The sequence below is a fragment of the Podarcis pityusensis genome (genome assembly GCF_964106645.2).
Source record: "Podarcis pityusensis genome assembly, chromosome: 17".
Lineage (NCBI taxonomy): Eukaryota > Metazoa > Chordata > Lepidosauria > Squamata > Lacertidae > Podarcis > Podarcis pityusensis.
The window spans coordinates 16,745,284-16,772,393 of NC_138042.1; the positions used below are offsets into that span (position 1 = coordinate 16,745,284).

Below are 27,110 nucleotides of genomic sequence, written 5' to 3' on the forward strand. Positions count from 1 at the left end.
GATGACTGAGTGGTTAGAGCCCTGCTTTCTGGACACTAATTGGACGTTGTTTGTGCAATACAGTGGTACCTCAGTTTAAAAACAGCCCTGTTTTCGAACGATTCAGTTTATGAACTCTGCAAAACCGGAAGTAGTGTCCCGGTTTGTGAACTTTACGTCGGTATAAGAACGGAATCTGAATGGTGGAAGGGCACCGGCGGCGGAAGGCCTCATTAGGGAAAGCGCGCCTCGGTTTAAGAACAGTTTCAGTTTAAGAACGGACTTCCAACACGGATTAAGTTTGTAAACCGAGGTGCCACTGTAATATTGTGGCCTATGGTATTAAGGTTCTGTAGATTGCATTCCTTTTCTCTCCCAGCTATGGCACAAATGTCTGATGTATGATTCAGTTTCTTTAGCTAAAATTAAATGTTTGTCTCTTTCTCTTTCATGTAGATTCAGGAAAAGGAACACAGTAGTAGAATCATTGTCCAGTTTAGTTTCGAAGCAGTCCGTAGATCAGCTGAATGAAGGTAAGAAGAATATGGGGTGGGGGTGTTTTCTCTGTAAGCTTATATACTCAGTGCTCATTTTTGTGAATTTATAAGCAACCTATTTCACAGTATTAGGGACAAAGAATTGTAGAAAGACTGTACAGCTTAATACATTGGGACTCAAAGAAGCACAGTGTTTTGGTTTCTCTTTTTTTGTTGTCTTCTCTCGGTCTGGAAAAAACTTGATTTTTTTATTTCCTCCAGAAGTACAGCCTCTGATAGCAGATCAAATCATGTCAATTATGGGAGATATCTATTATCTTGACCAAGAGTGACCAACCTGGTGCCCATGGGCACCATGGTACCCGTGAAGGCTTCTGGTGGAGCCCCTGGGCAGATGCCCCAGATGCTGAGCTTTAGTATTTTATTTTTTAAAAGACTCTGGTTATGGGGCAAAATTTGCAGGAAAGTATTTGATAACATTTGTTCTTCCCATTCCTTTAGTACTATTCATTGCTACTATTTTAGCTTTGTATTAATTTGTTTTATTTTATCTTTAATAGAGGAAATGCATGCAGAAATCTGCTATGCTGAATGTTTACTACAGAAAGCAGCACTGACATTTGTACAGGTAACGTACAAACTACCCTCCCCTGGAATATTAGCCAGACACTGTCTTTGCTATCTTTTTGGCATCCACTGAAAAACTTCCTCTTTCAGCAAGCCATATAAGCTGAGATATTTGCCAGTCTGCATCTGTATTATAATGTTTCTAATACGTTTAATTTTCTTTATTTGTGTTTATCTCTTGGTTGTTTACTGCCCTGTGCTCCTTTGGAAGAAGCGGCAGAACATAAATTAAATTGATAAATAATGAATAACATTAGAGTCCCACATCAGCAGACTATGGGAAAATGGGGTTTTCAGTAAAGCTATGGAACAAGTTCATTTCACAAAAATCATGATTATTGTGTCTTAAGAAAGAAAGATGCACTTCCTGCCCCTCTCTTTCAAGACATTCCACTGTGTGCATTTGATAAAAATCCAGAGCCTGAAATACTATATTAATGAAAACTGTTGAAACTTGTGCCCATGGTATATTTTATCTCCGAAGCAAACAATGATGCTGAAATTTGGTGCTTTTACATGTGTTTTAATGATCACACAGGAAAACCTTTCCCCACATCAATCAAAGTACATTACAGTACCAGTGTTCACAAACTAAGCTTTTCCCACCTTAAATGCCACCTTGTCGCCTCCAGTTAGTTCAGAAGAAGAAACTCCTACAGTTTGCCATGCAACTCGACTCTGATGTATTGTCATGGATCTCCTTCTAGCAGGCAGCACTGACTTTTCCTTTACTGCCTCTCGGCCCTTCGGTGACCCTGGCAAGATTGAGGAAAAGCCTTGTCAGTTTTGCTGACAGATTGTCAGATTGTGTTTTGTTTTCAAATGAAAGTATTACTCTGAACGTAAGCACTTGAAGGAAAAGACTAAAGAACTCCCATCTTCCTTCCATAGAGCAGCCTGAGAAATGGTGTCGGGGAAAGGGATCGGAAGATTAAGTTTTCCCAGCAGCAGTGAAACTGATAAGGCTTCACACCCACGCACACACACACTTCCAAAAAGGAGAATTCAAAAAACCCACACACTTTTCCAATTCTGTGAAAAATGGAATACAGGGGACTAAAAATACATTTCAGATAGAGTACTTACAGGCAAAAAAAAAAAAAAAAAAAATATTTTCAATTGCAAATCCATTTTCCTGGCTATCAGTCTGTGTTAAAAAAATTATACAAGTATATTTAAAATCGTGTTTCTGTTTCAGACACACACCACCAAGAGCAGGTCAAAACACTCTGGTTTAATGTTTAAAATGATACTGGTTTACCACATGCAACTTTTTAAACATTAAGATGATGGGGGTTTTCAGAAGCATAAGTGGCCTCTGCTTCTAACTGTCTACTAATGTTAATTAGTATCTGCTAATGCATCCATGAGGTTCTTCCATTGGTCAGTAAAGGAAGAGTCTCAGAAACAATGATGCTATGTGTAATAATGTTCAAGAAGATCTATTTCCAGGAATTTCATTTTGCAATTATTGGCACACTTTGCCTGTTCAGTCATTCTGTTAAAAAACGATTTAGCAGAGTACCGCAGGTCTTTGCTTTTCTCTTAGCTTTAATTCATATGCATTTGTGCAGTAAATGTTGCTGTCTCTTGTTCCAAACATTATTTAATAAACCTTAACAAAGTACTGTATTTTTCGCACCATAGGGCGCACCGGACCATAGGGCGCGCCTAGTTTTTAGACGGGGAAATCAATAAAACAAATCTTCCCCCCCTCCAGTCCCAAAGAGCAGTGTACAGGCTGCGCACAACCTCTCCCTGCCGGAGGGGTTGCGCACAGCTATGTCACAAGCCAAGGCAGCCAGCGGGATGGATCGCGCTGGCTGTTTTGGCTTCCTCTTTAGCCCCACGCAACCTCTCCCTGCCTAGAGAGGCTGCGTGGAGCTAAAGAAACCATAGCCCCGTGCAGCCTCTCCCTGCTGGAGGGGTTGCGCGCAGCTATGGTACAAGCCTGCATTCGCTCCATAGGATGCACACATATTTCCCCTCAATTTTTGGAGGGGGAAAACTCCGTCCAATGGAGCGAAAAATACGGTAGGTCTCTAAAATATGTTTTAGAAGACTTAGCTGTTTACTGTTATCTTTGCAAAATAAGGATCACTTAACATTTTCATAGATCACAGCTCTTGGCATTCTGCTTCCTATTGATAATGATGCATGCAAAGGCTGTTACAGTGGTGCCTCGCAAGACGAAATTAATCCGTTCCGCGGTTTTTATGTCTTGCGAAGCATGGCTATTAGCGGCTTAACAGCTATTAGCGGCTTAGCGGCTATTAACGGCTTAGCGGCTTTAAGAAAAAGGAAACAAACTCGCAAGAACTCGCAAGATGTTTCGTCTTGCGAAGCAAGCCCGTAGGGAAATTCATCTTGCGGAACGACTCAAAAAACGCAAAACCCTTTCGTCTAGCGAGTTTTTCGTCTTGCGAGGCATTCGTCTTGCGGGGCACCACTGTACATACCCCAGAGTCTTTGGTTTTAGACCTTCAATAAAACTTTTTTTTTTTTTGTCAAATCCCTGCCATATTCTTCCACATGATCGTGTACACAAGTACACTACTGCATGAAAAAGACTAGCATAGACTGGGCTGTATGTGTGGGGAACTGGCAGCCAAGTTCACAATTGTTGTTGAGAAAACTGCCACTGCTGTTGTGGAAATGGCTCTCCTCTTCCTCTATACAGCTTCATTAATGCTAGCTCCGCCCCTCCCATATGCAGCAGTGCAGAAATTTTTAATAATGAGAATCAGCACTACAGCTTCAAAAATCAGCTTGCAGGTGGAACTCTTGAGGAGGCTAGCCGTGCCATAGATAGCGAGTTCAGACCCATGTCAACACTAAAAGAGGTCAGCATAGCTATATGGCAAGGTCATTTGTTGCCTTTTTATGCACTCAGACGCACAGTCTGGCTAAAAAAGGCTGCTCAGCTGGGAACTAGTGTTTCACTGTATGTTACAACCTGGCAACAACCGAAATTTCAGGCGAACAATAGTATTGATTTAACAGAACTTGGGAACTTGTCCAGAGTATTAAAGGATTTTGCTCCTTTGAAATGGCTGTTTAGACCTTATATTGCAAGGGAAACTTATTTAATGCACATTAACCACTAAATAAATAGTCCATTGCTATTTATGAATCATTATGCTGCTGTTTCCAGTCTCCAAATACAATACCTGTTGGAGATGTAGTAGGTTCCAGTATTCACACTGGAAGGATGCAGAAGAGTGCAGAACAAAGATGATGCATGCACTTGGTGGAAGCACTCAATATTTATTACGGTGGACGATGAAGTCTTCAGAGTGGGCTATTCCTCATTCAATTTTTGTGTACTGCAAATGTACCACTGTATGATTCCATTATTATCCCAGTAACACATCAAATTATTGTTGGATACTTGTAGCACCATCTAGTGGTGTTTCTTCAGTTTTGCTTGATACATATAAATGCTTCTTTCCCGTGAAGTTTTGTTTTGGAAATGTTTGTATAAAGCATTTATATACAAATAGTGTTCCGTTGATGAAGAGTTGCATGCACAGCCTAATAAATACATTCAGCTTCATGTATACACATTTTGCATGTTTCCAGTGTTTACATTACACAGGTAAAACTGTTCAAGTGATAGAGGTATGATATACGCAATGGGTTGCATTAAATGTAACGCTAAGTAGTATTTTGCATCCCCTCATGTGCTCCCTGAATCTCTAATGGGGGCTTCTTCAACCCTCCACAGCAGATCTGGGGACAGCATTGAGGGAGGGAGGAGAAGGGGCAAAGTCCTGTTGTGGCAGCATTAATCCTTGCACTAACACAAAAACCTAGTTGAATATCACCTAATGATTTGTTTAATTTCATTCCCCCCCCCCCCCCAGGATGAAAATATGATCAACTTCATCAAGGGTGGCCTCAAAATCAGGACAAGTTACCAAATATACAAGTCAGTTTCTGTAACATTTTTTTACTTGTGCTTTTCTGTTTATATATTTCAGCAATTTAATTCCCTGCTAACTGTTTAGACACAGGTGGCGCTGGGGTCTAAACCACAGAGCCTAGGGCTTGCCGATCAGAAGGTCAAAGTGCAAGTAGATAAATAGGTACCACACCGGCAGGAAGGTAAACGGCTGCTCTGGTTCGCCAAAAGTGGCTTAGTCATACTGGCTACATGACCCAGAAGTTGTCTGCAGACAAACGCCAGCTCCCTCGGCCAGTAAAGCGAGATGAGCGCCACAACCCCAGAGTCACCCGTGACTGGACTTAATGGTCAGGGGTCCCTTTACCTTTTTAACTGTTAAGATATTAGAAAATTTGACACCAGGTTTTTAAAATCATTTGGCAATGAATTTCAGTCTTGCCTCACCCCGCCCCCAAAGAGACATGCTTCCCAGCAGGGGCATTAGCAAGATGGCAGAGGAAGCATGTGAAACAGCAATGGGAGAAATAAAACTGGGAAAGACAGCATATTTACCTGCGCTTATAATTCTTAGTCTGTAATCTTATACATGCTTACTTAGGAGTAAGTCCCACGGCTTTCTGTGATGTTAGAGACAGTATACAAAAACTTAATATATATATATTTTTAAAAAATAATTTTTATTAACCGACCAATCAAATCAAATCACATCACATAAATTCCGAATTACAAAGCCGAATTTTAAATTTTGTTGAGGGGACCCATATTTCAAGATCCGAAGGGGGATTCTGATCATCTTCTTGCTACTGCGTAAATGTCCAAATCAGTCCAAACAAAGTTCATAATTCTATCCAATCTTATCTTGCTGTTTCCACATCTCATCTTAAAAACTTAATATAGAAGGTGGGGATTTGTTAACAGTGAGACACTGTTACGGATCCTATATCTGTAAAATATCCCTGATATTGTGGAAGTAGAGGAGCAGGCAGATTGCTCTTAAATCCCTGCCCTTTGTTGTTAGTCTGTAAAGCACCATGCACTCTGACGCTGCTTTTAAAATAATATTAGGCATGCGAGGAGAAATACTTTTGGAGAGCCTTGTTTTAGGCAATATTGAATAATAAGCTAAGCCTCAAAATAATTGCAGTCAGTTGGAGACAGGTGCAATTCTGTTAATTTCCAGTTACATGTCATAGTAATTGCAGTACCTTTCATTCCATTTAACATGAAAACTATCCTTCTTTTTTTACTCAAAAAGAGAATGTCATCAGGTTCTTCAGATGACCCAGGGCAGCAAAAACAAGAATGAAACCTACTACCAGTTTGAAGGGGGCGTGCAGCTAGGAATAGGAGCATTCAATTTGGTATGGGTTTTTATAGTTTTTGGTGTAGAAATTGTGACGTAAAACATGGCCTGTAATGCTGTAATTTTAAAGAATAAAAAAACCTAAAAGCTGATTGTAATTTTGCAGACTTCCATCATAGCAATAGAAAATTTTTGTGGTTTTTATATACACATCTGCTGCAATTTATAATTTTATTCTATCAAAGTTAACTTGAACACAGAAATATTAGACTGTTTTGTTATTATTTTATGCTGTTTAGGTTTTTAAGATATTGCAGTTTCTTTTAAATATTTTAGTGATTTTGTGTTGCTGATTTGTTGCAGATGCTGTCCCTTTTACCAGGAAGAATCCTCCGACTTCTAGAATTTATTGGGTTTTCAGGCAACAGGGTATTAAAAGTTCTTTTCACCATTGATGTTAAAATGTACCTATAGCGTATATCATGGATTGGGGAAATATAGGAGCAGGCTGCTGAACGTGGAAGGCATTTTTGTAAACTTTTAAGTAATTGATTTCATAACTATTCAAGTGCCATGATTAATTACAGGCATAAGCAGGGGCAGCTGCCCCCCATCAAGTAAATAATAATAAAAAAATAACTAAAAGAAATTGTAGAAAGATTTTGAGCACTTGGGGTTGAAAGAAAGTAATCTAAAACAAATGTCATTGAGATCTTTCATTCTGAATCTGCTAGAGGGAGCCAGACAGAGGATGATGGCAGGTGGCCTCACCCTAACATAAACCCTGGCTACGCCCATGGTAGAGGGCATTATTCTGTAGCAGCCCCTACATTATGAAATTGCTTCCCTACAGTGGTGCACCAGGCACCTTCATTGCGCAGCTTTTATTGTATGCTGAAGGTGCATCTCTTCACCCTGGCCTTTGAATTTTGAGGTGTGTATTCCAGGACCTGGGACGCGGGTGGCACTGTGGGTTAAACCACAGAGCCTAGGACTTGCCGATCAGAAGGTCGGCGGTCCGAACCCGGCAATGGGGTGAGCTCCCGTTGCTCTGTCCCAGCTCCTGCCAACCTAGCAGTTTGAAAGCATGTCAAAGTGCAAGTAGATAAATAGGTACCACTCTGATGGGAAGGTGAATGGCGTTTCCGTGTGCTGCTCTGGTTTGCCAGAAGGGGCTTAGTCATGCTGGCCACATGACCTGGAAGCTGTACGCCGGCTCCCTCGGCCAATAAAGCAAGATGAGCGCCGCAACCCCAGAGTCAGCCACAAGTGGACCTAATGGTCAGGGGTCCCTTTACCTTTTTATTCCAGGACCCACTCGGGTTAAGACTGAATTTCGTTTAAAACTGCTTTTAGTGCTGCATTTTATATTTCTATAACTGCCCTGGGACCTACCATATTGGCCTGAAAATAAGCCACACTCCCCCCCCCCCCGCAAATTATGACTGTGAAAAGTTCAAGTGCTGCTTAAAAACGCGAACTTACAAAAATTGGCTTTTACGATATCGCTGCTGAAACAGACATACGGTAAAACGGAACAAAAAAAATGTTTTGTTGCCGATTTGCGAGCTTGAGACTGTTGTGCAATTAATTCTAATGTTATTCATCGCTTTCCCTGTATTTTACAGTGCATTATTGATTCTTTATTTGCATTTACGGTGCTACGAACAGGTGTTTAAACCACTTGCGGGTCCTCTCTAGTCCCCGTAGGATTTTCTTCTACATTTGCCATTTATGGGTGTGAATGCCTGCAGAGTTTTAAGGGAGCGGCTTATATTCGGGTATTGTCTTTTTCTCCCCCCTCCCCCCCACCACTGCATTTTAAAGATGCAGCTTATTTGCAAGTGTGGCTTATATTCCGTTTAGGTACTGTTGAAGGGTGGTTAAAAAAAACCCCAATATCTTCCTCTTGCAACCCTTCCTTTTTTCTGCATCTTGAAATAATTAGTACTAGTGCTGCATCTTATCTTGTGCAATCTTTGGTTGCTTTTAGGAGGTGGGTCTCCAGCAGTTACGGGAAGGAGCTTCTGGTGCCAGTCTGAGAGCCATACTGTGTACTTTCACCTTGCTGCTATATCACACTTACGTTTCATTAATCCTAGGTAAGAACTGAAAAATAAATTCCTGGGTGAGATACATGGGGAAACTACAGCTTTTAATCCAACCCCTAATATATTTTAATGGGGCATTTACTTGTTTTCTTGCACTGTATTTTCATCATTGTAACCCAGGGGTTGGGGTCACCAAACTTGGGCTGCCCACTTGGCCATTTTGGGCAAGCCATGACCACCTGCCCTATACCTGGAGTCATGAATGACTTCAGGTGTTGAGTAGGTAAGAACAGGGGATGAAAGGGGCTTTGCAGGCGCTGCTGACTGGGCTGCCGGAAGAGGTTTGCACGGAAGCAGAGGGGGAAACCCTTCAGCTGTGCCTTGCTGAGAGTCAGGGCTTCAGAGCAGCTGATGTCATTTGTGATATTGGGTGATTGACAGGTGAGCAGCGCCATGAAGCGAATCCTGATAAGGATCTGGCCTGCAGAGCAAACGCGATTCTCTACCTCTGTTGTAGCCCAACAAGTTCACCGTTTGAAGTGGGTTTGAGATCTTGGATTAGTTAGCCTTAACAACAACAACAACAACAAATTACTTATTAATTTATATGCCACCCATCTGACTGGGTTGCCCCAGCCACTCTGAGCAGTTCCCCCCCTCCCAAATAGAAAAAATACAACACAACATCACACTGAAAGCTTCCCTGATCAGGGCTGCCTTCAGATGTCGTTTGCAAATCACATAGCTGTTTATCTTTTTGACATCTGCTGGGAGGGCGTTCCACAGGGCAGGTGCCACTACTGAAAAGGCCCTCTGCCTGGTTCCCTGTAACCTCACCTCTTGCAATGACGGAACCACCAGAAGCGCTAGTGAACTGCTTGGCAGTATTTTCTTCCTTTATTTAAAGCTTTTAAAAATAAATAAATCCTGCTCTTTGGAGAACCTTACAAATGCCAGTGAAAGGACGATCCATATCTTCAGGTTGGTAATTTAAAATATATACAGTGGTACCTTGGGTTACATACGCTTCAGGTTACAGACTCCGCTAACCCAGAAATAGTGCTTCAGGTTAAGAACTTTGCTTCAGGGTAAGAACAGAAATCGTGCTTTGGCGGTGCAGCGGCAGCAGGAGGCCCCATTAGCTAAAGTGGTGCTTCAGGTTAAGAACAGTTTCAGGTTAAGAACGGACCTCCAGAACGAATTAAGTACTTAACCTGAGGTACCACTGTAACAGAAAAGGAAAAGAGATTGGTAGAGAGGATGAAAAAAGCAAACTCAGAACACTTTATAATGACCAGGAGAGTGATAGGATTTCTAGAAGGGAATAGTAGTAGTAGTAGTAGTAATCATCATCATAATAATTATTTTATATGCTGCCCTCCCCAGCCAAGACCGGGCTCAGGGCAGCTAACATCAAATATATAATATAAGAGGAGCTGGTTTTTCAGCCCACAGCCCCATCATTTCTATAAGCCTGATAGAATAGCTGCTCCAGGTGAAAGCTGAGAGAGGAGCCTGATGGAACTGCTCCACATTGCTCCAGGGAGGACTGAGAGTACACATTCCCAGGGCTTCTAATTATTTAACTGCATTTTGGTCAGAACCTGGTTGCACCAGCCCCTCGAGGATAAATAAGATAAGCATGGTAAAGAATGCAGAATTTCAGTGCAGAAATAATTGTATGTATTCTGCTCCATTTCTGTCCTGTTCATTTACTGTACAACTTATTGATAGCAGTTCAATATTTTTATTGTTTTGTTTGTTTATTCATTCATTCATTTCATTTCTATACCGTTTTATATTTTTAAGAAAAATCTCAGAGCGGTTTACAGAATTTTAAAACATCAATAAAACATCAATAAACCAATAATACAGGTTTTCATGTCTTTGGGTATGCAGATTAACCCGCAACTTTGGGCTCTGATAGAGACTTTTGTTATTTTCACAGGAACAGGGGAAGCCAACCTTTTAGAAGCAGAGGCCCTCCTTCAGCCTTACCTTCAGAAATTTCCAAAGGTTGGTTTCCTTTATTTTTTTTCTTTTACCTTATAACATGATATTTTTGTTGCAATTAAAAACATTCTAATGTGTTGCTTTTCTTTCTCTCAAGGGTGCCATCATTCTGTTTTATGATGCCAGAATAGACATATTGAAAGGAAATTTTGAAAAGGTAATAAATCCCCACTCTTTTTTAGCAGTAAAATTTGAGGTGCTGCTTTTAGCTTTTTGAGCTCGTTATATAATTCTGTTGTCTTGTATTCTAGCTTAACTGAAGCTTAACTGAAGCCAGGGGAAGCCTGTTGCCTCTAACGTGACTGTTAATTCATTTTTTAAAAAAACAAGTGTATGGGAAATTATTCCCTGCCAACCAGTGGGCTCAAGTCTGGTTACGAAACATGAAGTAGACGTATTGGGCAAAAAGTAATCCTGTTCTACAACACATTCACAATTCTGCATTTCTAGGGGTATTCAAGGATGCTAATAGCTTGCAAGAGCAATTCACAATGTACATGTTGAATTTAATAACCTGTTCTCTGTTTATTCCACACCTGGAATATTTTTCAAGTAAAGACAGCATAGTCCCCACTATGGCTATTAGTTCAATTAATATAAATTGGGCCGAGGGCTCCAAAGTTCATCATCTGTACAGAACTGCCTGTGCTATGAACATCTTGCTTATACTTTGAACCCGATCAATTTAAATAAACTTATGTATCAAACATGTAAGATCCTTGCTTAGGTTTTGCCAAGTGAATCAGAGTCTTTCATGTTGCTCTTCAAAACTCTTTGTTCAAGACCCTGTTGGATCATCAAATGGCCCTGTACTCTTCCTGCCTAATGTGCCCCCCTCCCCACTTCCCATTCACTCCAGTTTTATGAAGGCATGGGCTATTGCAGGTGTGGTGAACCTTTGGCAACGGGCTGTGCTGGCTGCAGCGGATGGGTGTTGTAGCTCACCAACCCCTGGCAGGCCAAAGGTTCTCCACACCTGGGCTATTAAATAGTTATCCTTTATTAGGCATAGCAAACCACACATTATCAAACAGACACCATATACAAATCGTGCAAAATACGAGCTCAGCATAACAAGGTTTGTCCTGGTCAGATCTTTAATTCCAGAGAAAATCAGTTTGCACAAATAATACAATACAGCACTACCGAATCCCTGATCAATTAAGAATCACTAATTCTCTTTATAATGGCCCAGTCTTTCTACATGGACAGCACTCAAAAATTCAGCCACTATTAAAGTAATTTGATCATTCCTGTCCGAAAGCAGGTCCTGAACCGTTGGTGGCAAAGAAATGAGCCTATTGAGTTGTAAGGCCTCTAATAATTGTCTTCTGGCATAAATGCCAAAATCACAAGAAAAGAAAATATGCTCCAAATCATCAGCTTCCTGTTTACTACATTTACAGAGACGCTCTAATTCTGGGAGCGCTAAATATCTTCCTCTCACTGTCATCAAGGGAAGCATATTAAATCTGGCTAACATAAACAGCCTGCACAATTCATGATTCTTCAGATTTGTCATGTATCCCTTTTGAAAATCTCTGCACAAAGGGAGATTTAAATAGAGAGGAGAGCAAGTGCTGTGGAGTGGAGACAACACTTTTTTCTGTAAGATTCTTCCTGATAATTTCCCAAGTTTCTTTGGGGTCAGAACACCTGGGCTGTTCAAAAACAAGTAGCTTGACAACTTCTGTAACCTTCTATTATCAAATAAAAACCAGAATAGGAGCAAAAGGCTTTGTGTCGAGCAGAAAGGCAGCCCTGTTTAGGGAAGCTTTTAATGTTTGATGTATTACGGTATTTTAGTATTTTTTTTGGAAGCCGCCCAGAGTGGCTGGGGAAGCCCAGCCAGATGGGCGGGGTATAAATAATAAATTATTATTATTATACAACTGCAACTTCTGTAACATATTTTTGAATTCTAGGCTCAGGTCACATTCCAGGAATGCATTGCAGCCCAGCAAGAGTGGAAGCAGATCCATCACCTTTGCTACTGGGAGCTGATGTGGTGCTATTCCTTCCAGCAGAACTGGCTTCAGGCATATCGGTATGCAGATCTGCTTTGCAAAGAAAGCAGGTGGTCAAAGGTAAATGGGTGATCAGATATCGTTATGAAGAGGCGAGAGCCCCTTCATAGTTACAGCTGATGCTTGCTTTCCCAGCATAGCCTTCTGTGCGAGTTCCACCTATTCAAATTGGGTGTTGAAATTCAGATATAGTGGTACCTCAGTTTAAGAACAGCCCTGTTTATGAACTATTCGGTTTAATAACACCGCAAAACTGGAAGTAGTGTCCCGGTTTGTGAACTTTACCTTGGTCTAAGAAAGGAAGTCAGCCCTGAGTGCTCACTGGAAGGACAGATCCTGATGCTGAGGCTCCAAAACTTTGGCCACCTCATGAGAAGAGAAGACTCCCTGGAAAAGACCCTGATGTTGGGAAAGATAGAGGGCACAAGGAGAAGGGGACGACAGAGGACGAGATGGTTGGATAGTGTTCTGGAAGCTACCAGCATGAGTTTGACCAAACTGCAGGAGGCAGTGGAAGACAGGAGTGCCTGGCGTGCTCTGGTCCATGGGGTCACGAAGAGTTGGACACGACTAAACAACAACAAGAAGAACAGAAGCCGAACCATAGAAGGGCACCGGCGGCGGGAGGCCTCATTAGGGAAAGCATGCCTTGGTTTAAGAATGGTTTCAGTTTAAGAATGGACTTCCGGAACAGATTAAGTTCATAAACTGAGGTACCACTGTACTCAGATGCTCCAGCCAGCAACTCTTAAACTTAAACTCAGCTACACATTTAACTCAGTACTGACCTGTGCTGAAGTTGGTTGAACTACCAACTGAGTTGCAACAACTGTCTGCTGAAAACAGTGGGAACAGACTGGAAATTGGCGTTGGGGCAATTGGAGGTTGTGTCTGCATGGTTCAGTGCACTGCTAGAAAGAGGGGGCCATTCTACCAAAATATCCCCTGTTAAATATTCGAGATCAACCCCTTACTCAACGAGCTGGCCTGTTTTTGTAACCTCTTGTCCCACTATCTCCATTCTTTCTTGGAAAAACAGTTATTTTTTTTGCTGGGTGGGGGGTGCAAAGGAGATGCTTTGCCTGTATTACAACCCTGTTATAACAAGTTCTAGAAATATAATTTTGTTTTATATCAATATAGCCAATTCCATTTACTTTACACTTAATAAATAACTTTTATTTTATTTTATTTTCTAAATACCTCTCAGAGTGAAGTGCTTTCACTAGTAGAAATCCAAGGCAAAACACAGAATATCAATATCTAATTTCTTAGCCGTAACAGTTTGTCAAGAAACAGACCCACTCTTAACAAGATGTCTGTTAAAGACTACTTTTAAGAAATGTCTTCAGCCCTGAAAGTAACGCAATGGCAAGACATTTTAGTGTCCTTAGCTCTACTTGAACATACTTCTCTCGATGAAAGCTAAGGGCAGCTTTTAAATAAACTTCTTTTTTATGGCCACCAGCATGCCTATCCCCATAGCGGCATTTTAGGATTCATGACCTCCCCACAACACCCTTCTGCTGCAGACTTCCTGTCACCACACTGGAGAGGCCTTTGGGGGTAGACTAGGTGTGCACTTTTGTAAGGCTCCTCAGCTATCCTTCTGGAAGTGATATGAATTGGAATTGTATGGGAAGAAAATGTATAAAATAAATTCAAATCGTTTGTAAACCTTGCAGTATTTAAGGTATTAGGTTGTTTCATTTAAATATTGATTGGTGTACAAATGATATGAATAGGGTAGACACATCGACAAAATGTATAATAAATGATAAGTATTTTGATTGGTTTTTTGTTTGTTTGTTTGTTTTTTATAGGCAATATATGTGTTCCAGAAAGCTGCCATTTTGTGTATGCTTTCAGATGCTGAAGTGAGAACAACAGGAGAAGACATTGTAGCTTTGTTTAGGTATTTAAAAAAATAAAAATTCTACCTTTTTGTTATGTCATTCTCACAAACTATTCTCACAACGTGGGTGGCGCTGTGGTCTAAACCACTGAGCCTCTTGGGCTTGCCAATCAGAATGTTGGCTGTTCGAAGCCCTGCGACTGGGTGAGCTCCCGTTGCTCTGTCCCAACAATTTGAAAGCACACCAGTGCAAGTAGATAAATAGGTACCGCTGTGGCGGGCAGGTAAATGGCATTTCTGTGTGCTCTGGCACTCATCAGAGTGTCTCATTGCACCAGGAGCGGTTTAATCCTGCTGGCCACATGACCCGGAAAGCTGTCTGTGGACAAACGCTGGCTCCCTTGGACTCAAACGTGAGATGAGCACTGCACCCCATAGTCAAGTTTGACTGGACTTAAATGTCCAGGGGTCCTTTACCTTTACCCAGTGCTTTTTTCTAAAAAAAAAAAAAATGTTTAGGGGCACTCTTCTTTTGACTCAAGAAAATCACCATTTTATAGTTCAAATTTGGAAAAACAAATACAAAAGGACAATGAACAAAAGTGCAAAGATTCACAAAATGCGTACCCCCAAAAGAAAGCACTGCCTTTACTTAATATTTGTGTCTCTTTTAAAAAATAAGGGGGAGAAGACACGCTATGTTCACCATCTTGTAGTCCTTAAAAATGAGATAAATTCATAAGCCTTAAAACACCTTTCTCACCTCACCTGAAATTCCACATGCGTATTTATTGCTACGAAATCTACTAGTATATAGAGTTCAATTTTTAAGAAATAGTTACAGGTTTGGAACTTGCTGGTTTCATCAAAATATCTCAACAGCGGACCATTGAACTTCTGCTGTCAAAGGTTTGGTTTTCGTAATGAGAATTCCACGGTTCCGTCTCTTTCAGGCAAGTAGAAGGCCTGAAGCAAAGAATTGCAGGAAAATCCATCCCAACGGAGAAGTTTGCTGTGAGAAAGGCTCGGCGCTACGGAGGCTCTCAGCCTGTGAAGCTCATAGTGCCTGCTCTGGTATTTACAGCCGACTTACTTCAATCATCTTTTGCGTGGCAGAGTAAATATGTGTTTGTGTGTATGTGTTTCTGTGAATAATGTAGGCTGAGTACATTTCCACTTGACTTTTTCAAAGAAGCATCAGCTGTTTACGTTTTTACCTTTTCACCTCTTATTAAATGAAAGGCAGCTATAGACACCTTTGTCTATAGATACAGGCAGCCCTACCGAATCACGTACAGCATGAATGTGCCTTTGCTGGGGGGATTATGAGCACTTCGCAACAGCTCTGTTCTGGATATAAACTGCACATCAGTCATGGGCAGGCTTTTGGAATCTAGAACCCTGAGATCCATTAGCCAGAGCCATAATGGTGGTACCAGATCAGGGGCAAGATTAGCAAAATATGCTAACCACATTTTGAGTCCCCTGAGCTGGGATGAGCTGCAAACATTAAGCCCACATCAACATTTGAGATACTACAGCTCATAAAGGATTCTAGCAGAGGAAAGAAGCATCCTTTTGTCGTTGCCCTTGTTAATTAGGAGTCGGAAGCACTGCCTGATCTCCTGCAGATCATCCAGGGATTGTTCAGACACTCAAGTCAATTGATAGCATACTATAGATATTTATTACTATATTTGTTTCTTATTCTTCTCAGGAAATGATGTACGTCTGGAATGGCTTTTCAATTGTTGGCATGAGAGCTGACCTCACCGAGAATTTACTAGTAACAATTGAAAAAGAAGAAACGGCTTTAAAAAATGAAACCAGTGAGTAATGTTTTAAATGAGTGATTTGAAAACTACAAAGAGGTGTTTGTAATGAATCCTACTGGGGCCTCGTAACTATATCCTGTAAAGGAAGAAGTGACTAATCTCGATGGATGTCTGTTCTGTGCAGCATAGTTTTATCAAAACTGCATTGGTTGCCATGATAAATAGAAAGCTGTCCTTTCCATATAATCCCAGTCCTCATATAACCCACAGAAATTCACACTCACAAATCCCTATGATACCATACATCCTTTGTTTGACAATATGCAATACTTGTGTGAAGTGAAGCTGAGTTCAGAACTTGAAGAACACCAGTCTTCCAGAAGAAGTTTTGTTGTTAAATTCTCTTCATTCCTGCAAAGGATGTAAAATTTCAGTTCTGCTTTGCTGTCACTGCGAAACATAATTCTGTTTATCCAGGGTAAAACAGGTGCTGGGGTGGAGGGGAGAGAGAGAAATTCTTAACAGTCTGTTAAGTTTCAAGATGTAAAGTACTGTAGTCTTATATGATAGACAGCCTCTATGTACAACAGGTGATTGGTCTCCTGAATTGTTGGTGTGTGTTCAGCCTCTTTTTCAGTTTCTTTTACTGTCCTTTGTAGCTGACAAAATTCAGTTGCCGGAAAATTCTCAATAATAATAATATTATAATAATCATAATAATTTATTATTTATACCCCGCCCATCTGGCTGGGTTTCCCCAGCCACTCTGGGCTGCTCCCAACAGGTATTAAAAATACAATAAGACATCAAACATTAAAAACTTCCCTAAACAGGGCTGCCTTCAGATGTCTTCTAAAAGTCGGATAATTTGTTCCCTTGACATCTGATGGGAGGGTGTTCCACAGGGTGGGCACCATTACTGAGAAGGCTCTCTGCCTGGTTCCCTGTAACCTCACAGGGAGGGAACTGCCAGAAGGCCCTGGGAGGTGGACCTCAGTGTCCAGGCTGAACGATGGGGGTGGAGACGCTCCTTCAAGGAGCTAGGTTTTGACTAAGTTTTTAACAGTTGCATAGATCCCTGTGAGGCAGTGCTATGAATATTGCATAGATAACTTTGGCATACTCATCAACAGATCTATTTTCATTCCAGATCTGACATAATAATGAGTTATGTATATCTGCAGCTACTGTTCTATCATATTAGCAATTTTTACCAATACTGCCCAGGTTTCAATGAGTTAAAAGGCAGGTGGGAAATGTGGAACAACATATTTTACATTGCTGTGTCAGAATATTGCTAAACAAGCAGTTTATTCATTTAATTGCTTTTGATAAGAAAAATAGATAGTTAAATATATTACACATTTCTGTTAGGTCCACTGTTGCCATTTGACATCTTTTACAGATGAGTCAGTAATTCCCACCCATCCCACGTACACATTCATTATTGTTAAGTTTGCAATTTTAAATGTTGTGCTCCTTTATTTTCAGATCACAATGAATACTACATGGATGACATCTGTCTGCTACAACTGCTAAAAGGTCTCTGTTTGAAACATTTAGGAAGACGCTTACAAGCAGAACTCTGCTTCAATCAAGTTATTCAAAGGTAAAAACAGGAAGTTGTATTTTTGGAAACAGTGATAACCTGTGACATCAGAAAGCATCCAAGAACATTTGCTGCTTGCTTGCTTGCTTGTTTTGCACCTAAATTAAGGGTAATTGGATTTTGTGGAAGAATCTTACTTTAGTTTCGGAAATAGACAAAACTGATCTTCCCCATGTGGTTCAATGGTTGTAAATCCTTCTTCACTGTTTGAAGGTATAACACAAGCGAAGATGTTGAATAAAAGGAAAAGAAGACCCTCTTTCTCACATTCCATTGACTCCTCTGTGCTTTCCTGAAAAATGTTCATCTTTGATTCCTAGCAGGGTAGAGTGGGGTGGGGGCATGGCTTAGGGTTCCTAACATTTCCCCTGCCAGAGCTTCCATGCATTTAACAACTGTCAGACAAGCAGGAATTAAGCAGTTGGATTTTTTTCCTGGCATGGAGAGAAATATACATACAGTGGTACCTCTGGTTGTGAATGGGATCCGTTCCGGAGGCCTGTTCGCAACATGAAAAGAGTGCAACTCGCAGCGGCGCGTCTGCGCACGTGTGGGTTGCGATTTGCCACTTCTGCGCATGCTCGTGATGTCATTTTGTGCTTCTGCGCATGTGCGAGCGGCAAAACCCAGAAGTAACCCTTTCTGGTACTTCTGGGTCGCCGTGGGACGTAACCTGAAAGAACGTAATATGAAGCGGATGTAACATGAGGTATGACTGTATATGGGGAAAGTTTTACCTGCTAAACCCTAAAGCAAGGAAGCATGGGGGCTTTGGGCTTGCCTGGGTTCTGTGCTATATTTGGTTCCCCTGAATACTGACATGATGTCCTATTGATTTCTTAGTGAGAAGCAGCTGAAGTATGATAATTACCTGATACCATACACGATGTACGAATTGGGTCTTCTGTACAAACAACAGGATGAAAGAGAAAAAGCAATAAGGTTCATAGAAGCTGCAAAGTAAGTGCTGATAATCTTTATACAATTATTATACAATTATTAGCTCAAAACAGATGAGCTTATTTGCTTTAGCTCACTTATAGTTAGTATATCACACAATCGTAGAATTGTAGAGTTGGAAGGGACCTCAAGGGTCTTCTTGTTTAACCCCGTGCTATGCAGGAATTGCATGTCAGATGACCATCCCACCTCTGCTTTAAGAAGGAGAGCCCACCACCTTCTGAGGGTGTCCGTTCCACTGTTGGAACCGCTCATACTGTCCGAAAGTTCTTCCTGATGTTTAGTCAGAATCTCCTTTCTGATGATCCCTTTGTGGCCTCTTCCACCTTCTGAGAAATTGTCAGCGAGGCTCTTGAGCAAATTGTTGGACCTCGCAATTCCTGGCAGATTTGGAGTTCCAACAGATCTTGATGGGTAATTGAAGTCTCCAATGACCACTATATCTGTCCTTTTTGAATATTTGGTAATCTGCTGTCAGAAGGCACCATCCAAGTCTTCAGTCTGGCTTGGAGGTCTATAGAAGACACACACAGTAAGGTCATTGTTGTTTCCCACTCCTACAGCTTTTACCCATGTACCCCCAATCTGCCATTAAACTCAGATCTGTGCAGGAGTCGATTCTGCTGTTCAAAACAGCATAACTCCAAATGCTTGTCCCAATTTCCACAACCCATCTGAAGGCGGGAACCTGTTGAAACTACCCATGGAAGGATCTGTTGGGAAAATGCCCTGGGGCTGCCTGCAAGCCCCCAGAACTCCGAGCGTCCTCCGGTGTGCACAGCACTGGAAAAGGCATCTCCCTTCTTCTCCAGGGTGCTCAGCGACATAAACCAGCTTGATTTATGCACACTAATCTTCTAGCATAACACAGCAAGAAGCATGAAACATCGTAGATCTAATCTACTATTTATTTACACACTATATACAGACTACAGCATAATGGCGACCGTTCTCTCCAGCTCCGAGAGAACAGACAGGAATCTAGTAAAAGTGAAAATACATTACATAGTACATACAGATAGGACTGTATCTGGTTCTCACGCATCTTCTCAGACAGGCATGTGAATTACACCAATCACAAAATGCAGCATCGGAGGAGTGAAATACTAACAGGATCTTCCATAATGTTGGCACACTAATAAGGAGATCTTAACCTTGGTGCCTGCCAGGCATGTTTCCAGTGGCAGCTGGTCAGACTCCAAGGCCACATACTTAGTCCGTCATTTTCTCTCTCCATTTTTCTTCATTTATTTCGGTATGCTCAATGACCCCATGACTCGGGACAAGTAGAGAGAGAGGAGCAGGAGAGCGTCTCCTTCTCCATTGCCTGCATTATAGAGACATTTGTATTAACCTGATTTCCCCACTACTCCATAAGTACTCAGGGCACACAGGACAGTTCTATACCTCCCTGCTGCTCTCAGATACCAATCCTGCTACAACATACAACGTTGCTAGATTCTGCGCAGCAGCGCTCAAAATTCATCAGATGATGACCTGTGCCACAAACTAGATTTGTTGTTTAGTCATCTTGGTCGTGTTCAACTCTCTGTGACTCCATGAACCAGAGCATGCCTTGGAACCTCTCACTTTCTTCTCAAAGCTTCTCCTTTTATATGTCCATGGAGTTTTCTTGGCAAAATACTGGAGTGGGTTGCCAGTTCCTTCTCCAGGTGGATCACGTTTAGTCTAAACTTGGCCCTGCACGGCATAGCTCACAGCTTCTTGGGGTTATTCAAGCCCCTTTGCCATGACAAGGCAGTGATCCACAAAGGGGAAAAGTAGATTTAGTGCTCTGTAAATTAATAGTTAAAGTCTCTTGTATATCAACCTTTTATACTCTTCCACACCTGCCCAATGCTCCTATCCCTTCTTTTAGCTTCTTTTCAATTCTTACAGACTTTTATATTCACCTTCTGTTTTAATACCTTTTAGCTTTCCAAAACGCTTCTACATTTTAAATGACTATCCCACCCTTTTATGCTGGTCTTTGACAGTAGTAAATTGAATTTTTGTATGTTAAAAAAAAAAAGCCCAGCAAAAAACAACAACAACAGGGAATGAAAGGTTAGTTTCCCAACTAACATTTTGTCTCTTACAGAAACAATTACAAGGAATATTCCATGGAATCTAGGTTACACTTCCGAATCCACGCAGCTCTTAATAGTATGAAAGTGACTCCTGCTCCGACACCTTGATGTCATTTGAGGGTGATGCACAACACAAGTGTCTACAAGTTACTGCTTGGAAGCCTACAGAAATCATGTAAATGATGTAACAAAAGAGATGTAGTTTATATTTTCTATCATTTGTGATATTTGAATGTTCGTCACCCCTTTTGAGCTGCTTCTTTTTTCTATGGCGCACTTCCATATCTCCGCTTCACATTTTAGAGGGAAAAATCTTATATTTTGTTTATATATGGATTAATTTAAAGCTTGACGTGAAAGGAGAGTATTTTATAAAAATAAAAAAAAATTGCTGGTGCAATAAAAGAGGAATTCAAACATTTTATTTTTTTATGCAAAGACTAATATTGTTTATGGGCGGAACTATGCAGTGGTTCTGTTCGTAGTTTCAGCAGTCCATGAAGGCTTGAATGTCTGCAATACTTTTGTTATGAATTAATACTGAGAAAGTTGGCTGCCGGTAGCCATAGCTGTATATTTGGATTTAAAGCTTAGATTTACGTACCAAAGACATGACTTTTCATATTGTAGCCAAAAGGTGAAGGACTTACGAGTCATTTCATGAATGTTAGCTTGAATTCTGTGCAATATACTGACAATATTCAGCTAAACAAAATTAGGGAAAGAGATGGGGGTTTCGCAGGGTTGCCCTCCAAAGCTGTGTTTTTTTGCAATACACAAAGTCAGTTGTGTAGAGTTAAAGGGGGGCAACCCTTGGATAATGGTAGCAATTATTTCCCGCATATCTAGATATAGTTAATTAAGGGATGTCACTGGGAGCGAACTGTACGATGAGAAAATACATTTCTACTGTCCTGTGGACATTTGAGGGCCCCTCAGTTATCATCACCAAATGTCATTTGATTCTGAGATTCCTGTAATTTTTTTTGAGGGAAATTGCAATTTCATTGTGAACGATTCACAAGGAAATTGATGCTCATAAATACAACCAGCATTGCTTTACCTTTTTAAATACAGTTCTATGGCAATACAATTAAACTTTCTTATTTTCCAGTTTATTCATTCCCTTATTAATACAACCATCTTATGTGTATTATGCTATGGAACCTGGAGACAAATAGTGTGCACATTCTCTCAGAAATGTAATCAGATGCCTCCCCATAGTGTCATTACACAGTTTAAGGTAAATTTTTCTTTTTCTTTGGAACTCTGTACTTCGGTTATTAATTTATAAGCTGCTAAATGAATGGCAAAGTTGGACTATTAATTTATGAGCTGCTAAATTAATGGGGAAATTGGACTATAAGAGATTTTTATTTTTAAAAGATGACCTATGATCGCAGTTGTGCTAATTGATACTGGACCCACAGTCCACATTCATAAGCAACAGCTGCAGGAGTCAAAGGACAATTCAGTCTAGGTTTCTCAGCACAGCTTCCTAAACTTTAACAAATAGGTTTTCTGTTGAAAGCCAACAGCCTTTTTTTTTTTGCCATATTCTGCAATAACTTTTGCCACCTGCTCCTTTTCAACTTTTAATGTCCTCCATTTGGTGGCATTCCTATTTCTCTTTGGGCATTTTAAGATGACTGTAATAGAATTTCAAGGTAGCGGGTCTGCCTAGTAACATTCAGGATAAATTCAAATAGGAAAGATAGTTCATGCCACGTCTGAGGATCACTTTGCAAGACCTTTTCAGATTTGAGTTGTTCATACTTTTGCCAAGAAAAGCACATACAAATTCTGGCGCTTATGGCTTTTTTGGTTTCAATCCATGAGGCAGGCTTCATGTTCATCACATTATTTTCAGTTCCAATATGAGGCTTGCAGACAAGCAGTTGCGATCTAAAAATACATTTTATTATGTTTGCTAACTAGTGGCTGTTTTAATCTTACTGTTTCTGAATGACTCATGCCATATATACATTCTTAAAATATCACTGCGCATTAGAACTCTTTTATGTGTCCAGGGTTTTATGTACAAAATCTCATTAATATCACTGGGTTATTTAATCCATCCTATTAGACAAGAACATGGTAAACATGTGGAGTCACTTTTAGTTTTAAAAAAATGTGCTGTTAAATATAGGGATGCAGTTATTCAAGATGCTTAAATCAATCCTACTTATCATTTTGCATTAAATTATTATGACAATTATATGCTTATTAATATTTAGAAGTTTGATTCTTTTAGTGACGTGTTGCTTAAATATATATATCTATTATATATGCACACACTGCATTGTGCTTCTAATAACTGGCAACTGTTTTTACCTTTTAATGGAAATATCAATGAAATTATTAATAGTTTATTGAAAGTTTATTGAAGGGTTACATTGGTGTAAATTATAATGGTTATGTTTTACAGCTCTCTTGTACTGTTTTTATCAAGGCCAGAAAATAATACGGTAAATAAATTTAGAAGGTTTTGCCAATTGCAACATACCGATCCACAAGGAACGAATTCACGCTCTGTATCCATTTTTAATTCTGGATTTGACAGTGAATGTAGGGGGTTTTTTTTGCTTCTGTACTTCTTAGCTCAAAATACTTTTTTGTCTTGGTTTTATTTTACAAGCTAAGAATTTTCACTTTACCTGTAGTTTTTTAAAAAAAGAAACCCTGGAGAGATGTGCAGTCCAATGATACACATATTTGCTTGGAAAACAAGTCTGACTTGGTCAGGGGGAGCATACATCCAAATAATTTTGCACAGAGTTGCAGCTCTAGCAAAGCATAGGTTTATAGTGCAACTGAGCAGTATTTAGGCAGAAATCATATTCATATATCGCTGTGAATTTTGCCATTGGGTTCTCTTACCCTGCCCTCCTATGAAAGGAAAGGCAACTGACAAGAGCAGGCATAGGCAAACTCAGCCCTCCAGCTGTTTTGGGACTACAACTCCCATCGTCCCTAGCTAACAGGACCAGTAGTCAGGGATGATGGGAGTTGGCCTCGGTCCAGTATACCCCCTTCATTCTGCCCGGACACTGAGGTCCAGCGCCAAGGGCCTTCTGGCGGTTCCCTCCCTGTGAGAAGCGAGATTGCAGGGAACCAGGCAGAGGGCCTTCTCGGTGGTGGTGCCCGCCCTCTCATCAGATGTCAAGGAAATAAACAGCTACCTGACTTTTAGAAGACATCTGAGGGCAGCCCTGTTTAGGGAAGCTTTTAATGTTTAATAGACTATTGTATTTTAATATTCTGTTGGGAGCTGCCCAGAGTGGCTGGGGAAACCTAACCAGATGGGCGGGATATAAACAATAAATTATTATTATTATTATTATCCCAAAACAGCTGGAGGGCCGAGTTTGGGGATGCCCCGATCCCCCCTGCTAGAAGCGCTTGGGTGAGAGAGAGGTGTCCTTCTGTCTGGTTGTGTTGGGCTCTGCAGACAGGAAGGCTGCGCTCCTACGGAGTTATTCCTACTTTCCAATGGAAGTGCGGACAAGTGCACATATTCACACTGACGGTAGCCGTGTAGAGCCTTGAAGCAGCATTTCAGAACAGGTACGGCCGGGATACAGCCAAGGAATCGCTGGATCCAAGGCTGGCCCAGGGAGCTGCAAGTTGCAACAAAGGGGCCAGTGCTGAGCCTATCTGCTGGGCCCTAGTGTAACAACTGGCTTTCCCTGGGAGGAGGACTGCAGATGGCGGCCGTGGGTCTTCGTTAAGCCCCGTTGTTTCCTGGCCAGGGTTAGAATAGTGTCCAAAAGAGAACAGAAGCACAAATGCAAAGAGATTTGAATTCTTCCGGTGGGAAAAAAGCTCCTGACCACAACCGCAGTCTTCTTCCCACTTGGCTGCGCTCCCAGTGCATCCTTACGATGGCGCACTGTTAGACACAACGCAGATTTGATTTCAAAGTGCGCTCCTCACATATGCTGTCCCAAAACGTGAAGAAGGGCGTTTGTGTGAATCTTTCCATCATTTGCCAGCGAGCTTATGACCAAGTTGCTGCCAAATGTGCTTAATGTCCACAGGTAGAAACATTAGCCCTGGTCCATAAAACCTAACTGACTGCACCCGGCTATTCTTCTGAACTTTAGAAAAGAAATAGCCATGGCGAATTATTGTTTAACCATAATGATGATAATAATATCAATGGAGTTTCAGAATCATTGTGGGGCCGTTTTAAAGGGAAACAAGCCTGCCTGCGAATATGTACAACCCTCCCAACTGTCCTGGTTATGGGTACTGATGCTGTCAGCCTCTCCTGAACTTTTGGGTCTTGTTATCTTTGATAGCAGCTATTTTTGTATATCTCTTCCCACTTAATTCAGCTTCAGTCCTAAAGCATTTATATCCATTTGTATAAGAATACCATGTGGGGTTTTCTTTTCTTTTACATGATCATTTATGCCTTAGAAATAGCAGGTCCTGACATGTTTATATTATTGGGCCGAAACAGCCTGAACTACGGTATATTGTATGAGATCTTTGTGTATTATTTAATGGCATTCATTACAATTCATGAAAAATAAAGGCAAATATGTTTTTTCTCATTGTACCTTTGCTTTTCTCCATATGCCAAGCTTATTCGCTGTTCTGCAGTTCAGCATGATTTGTGTGGTCTCTTGAGCTTCACTTTTTCTAAATATAATTTCCAGCGGAAACCATTCTAAGATCTCAAAACTTACTTCACTCATCCAATACTCACAATCAGTTTCTGCAATTACAAAAAACATGGTTCCCACCACCCTGCAAAAAAAAACTAGGGATCATAGGAGTTGTAGGCCAAAAACATCTGGAGGGCAGAGTTTGAGGAAGCCTGCTTTAAAGTTCAGCACCAACACCTTGAATGGTGCTCCGAAATGTACTAGGAGCCAATGTAGGAACATTCCGGGGTCAAATCAGAAGGCTTTTGCAGTTCTGGGAATGTCCCTGGAAAATTGGGACACTTGGAGGATACGATGATGGCATCCAGATTTCTGTGGTCCTATAGTCCATTGGGTTGACCGAATTTCAGGCTAATGGAATCTACTTCAATTTATTTTTTCCTTACCCTAATGTTCACTCATGACAGCCAGGTCCAAAGCAAGGTAATGGAAAATGAGAATGAAGAACAGAGCCTCCCTCTGAACCGAGGACAAAAATCCACAAATGTATTTCCTGCGCAAAGTTTCCTCCCCACAGTCTTATTTCGGGTGTGCATGGGATTGTTGACAAGGGAGAGCCTTTTAGCTATTTGACAACTGGGAGTCAGAAATCCTCTCTGGACTGCAAATCACACAGAGATCTACCATTACTACTTCTTCCTCTCTGGTCCAGGGCTGAGTCATTCTAAAACCATGCAGGGTGTTCTGGAACTGGGCAGAGTTAAAATCTCAGGTTGTTTAGGTGATGTGTATAGAAAGATGATGGTAAGTGCAGATTTGGGCATAGACAATGGGAGGCGTTATTTTTGAATTCTCTCCCAGGAATTTGGAGAGATGATAGGCATCCTGAAATAAAAATGGAGGGAAAAATGTATCATCCTGAAAGATGGGGAAATCCCTCGATGTGTTTGAATTAAAGAGCTACTGGGGAAGGTGTCATCACCCCATCACTGGGGTGGTGCTGTTCAAAATTCTGCCCCCCATTGTTGTGGGAGTGGGGTGCCCTTCAGGGCTGGAGGGTTGGGAAGTAAAAAAGAGAAATATAAGTGAAGGATACATTGTTTGTGAAGTAAATTTGTTAAAACCTTTGAAAATTCAATAAAAACCAACATTTAAAAATATGAAATAGTAAATATATGATTAATAACTTCTTCTTTGGCGATCACTCATAGCCGAGTAAAATGGTCTTCCATAAACATGGCTTTAACAGTGAGCCCGTAAGTGACTGTGGAGGCCAATTCTGGATCCACACGTCCTTCCACGGTGGGGACATAGGTTTTTGGGTGGGAGTTGATCACAGTGTGGATTTGCCAAGCATGCCTTCCTTTTAGCATGTTTCTCCCTTGCGTCCTGAGTTTGAATGTCTTCAAAGCCCATGACACCTTTGGTAAAGGCTGTTCTATTAAGCGCTTCACCCCCTATAAGAAAAAAAGATACGATAATGGACATTTGGCTGGTGTAATATGATTTCTGCATGTGTCAATGTTAAAATCCTGGTAATTTTGGTAAAGGAGCACCAGATGGCGCTAACGACCCTTTCACAAACACGTGAAAGGTTTGGAATTGGACCGTGAATGAATTTTAGAAAAGATGTTCTTAGGATGGCGGCAGCTTTCGAATCATTGCTAGCTATCTAATTACAATTTCTCCCCTGAACTAAATGTGGTTTACTGCTGTGTAAAAACAGCCACCAGAATGCAGTCAAGAGGGGCTAGGGGTAGGTTAGGCCGATGGTCCCTACCCTCTAGGGACGCGGGTGGCA

The 27,110-nt window shown here is 41.0% G+C and overlaps 1 protein-coding gene across 4 annotated transcripts in view; it reads left to right on the forward strand.

Annotated features, from left to right (window-relative positions):
- The window catches only part of TTC39B (tetratricopeptide repeat domain 39B), a 56,631-nt gene extending 31,380 nt beyond the window's left edge, over positions 1–25,251 (forward strand). For all 4 annotated transcript variants that reach the window (XM_080987824.1, XM_080987825.1, XM_080987826.1 and 1 more), the window contains 15 exons: positions 436–512; positions 1,037–1,104; positions 4,970–5,034; positions 6,266–6,371; positions 6,677–6,742; positions 8,307–8,415; positions 10,313–10,380; positions 10,475–10,534; positions 12,303–12,464; positions 14,228–14,319; positions 15,213–15,333; positions 15,977–16,088; positions 17,526–17,643; positions 18,487–18,603; positions 20,705–25,251. In XM_080987824.1, coding sequence (XP_080843950.1) covers positions 436–512; positions 1,037–1,104; positions 4,970–5,034; positions 6,266–6,371; positions 6,677–6,742; positions 8,307–8,415; positions 10,313–10,380; positions 10,475–10,534; positions 12,303–12,464; positions 14,228–14,319; positions 15,213–15,333; positions 15,977–16,088; positions 17,526–17,643; positions 18,487–18,603; positions 20,705–20,801 — 1,438 coding nt within the window. In that variant the 3' untranslated portion in view covers positions 20,802–25,251. The remainder of the gene's footprint in view (positions 1–435; positions 513–1,036; positions 1,105–4,969; positions 5,035–6,265; positions 6,372–6,676; positions 6,743–8,306; positions 8,416–10,312; positions 10,381–10,474; positions 10,535–12,302; positions 12,465–14,227; positions 14,320–15,212; positions 15,334–15,976; positions 16,089–17,525; positions 17,644–18,486; positions 18,604–20,704) is intronic.
- The last annotated feature ends 1,859 nt before the right edge of the window (positions 25,252–27,110 follow it).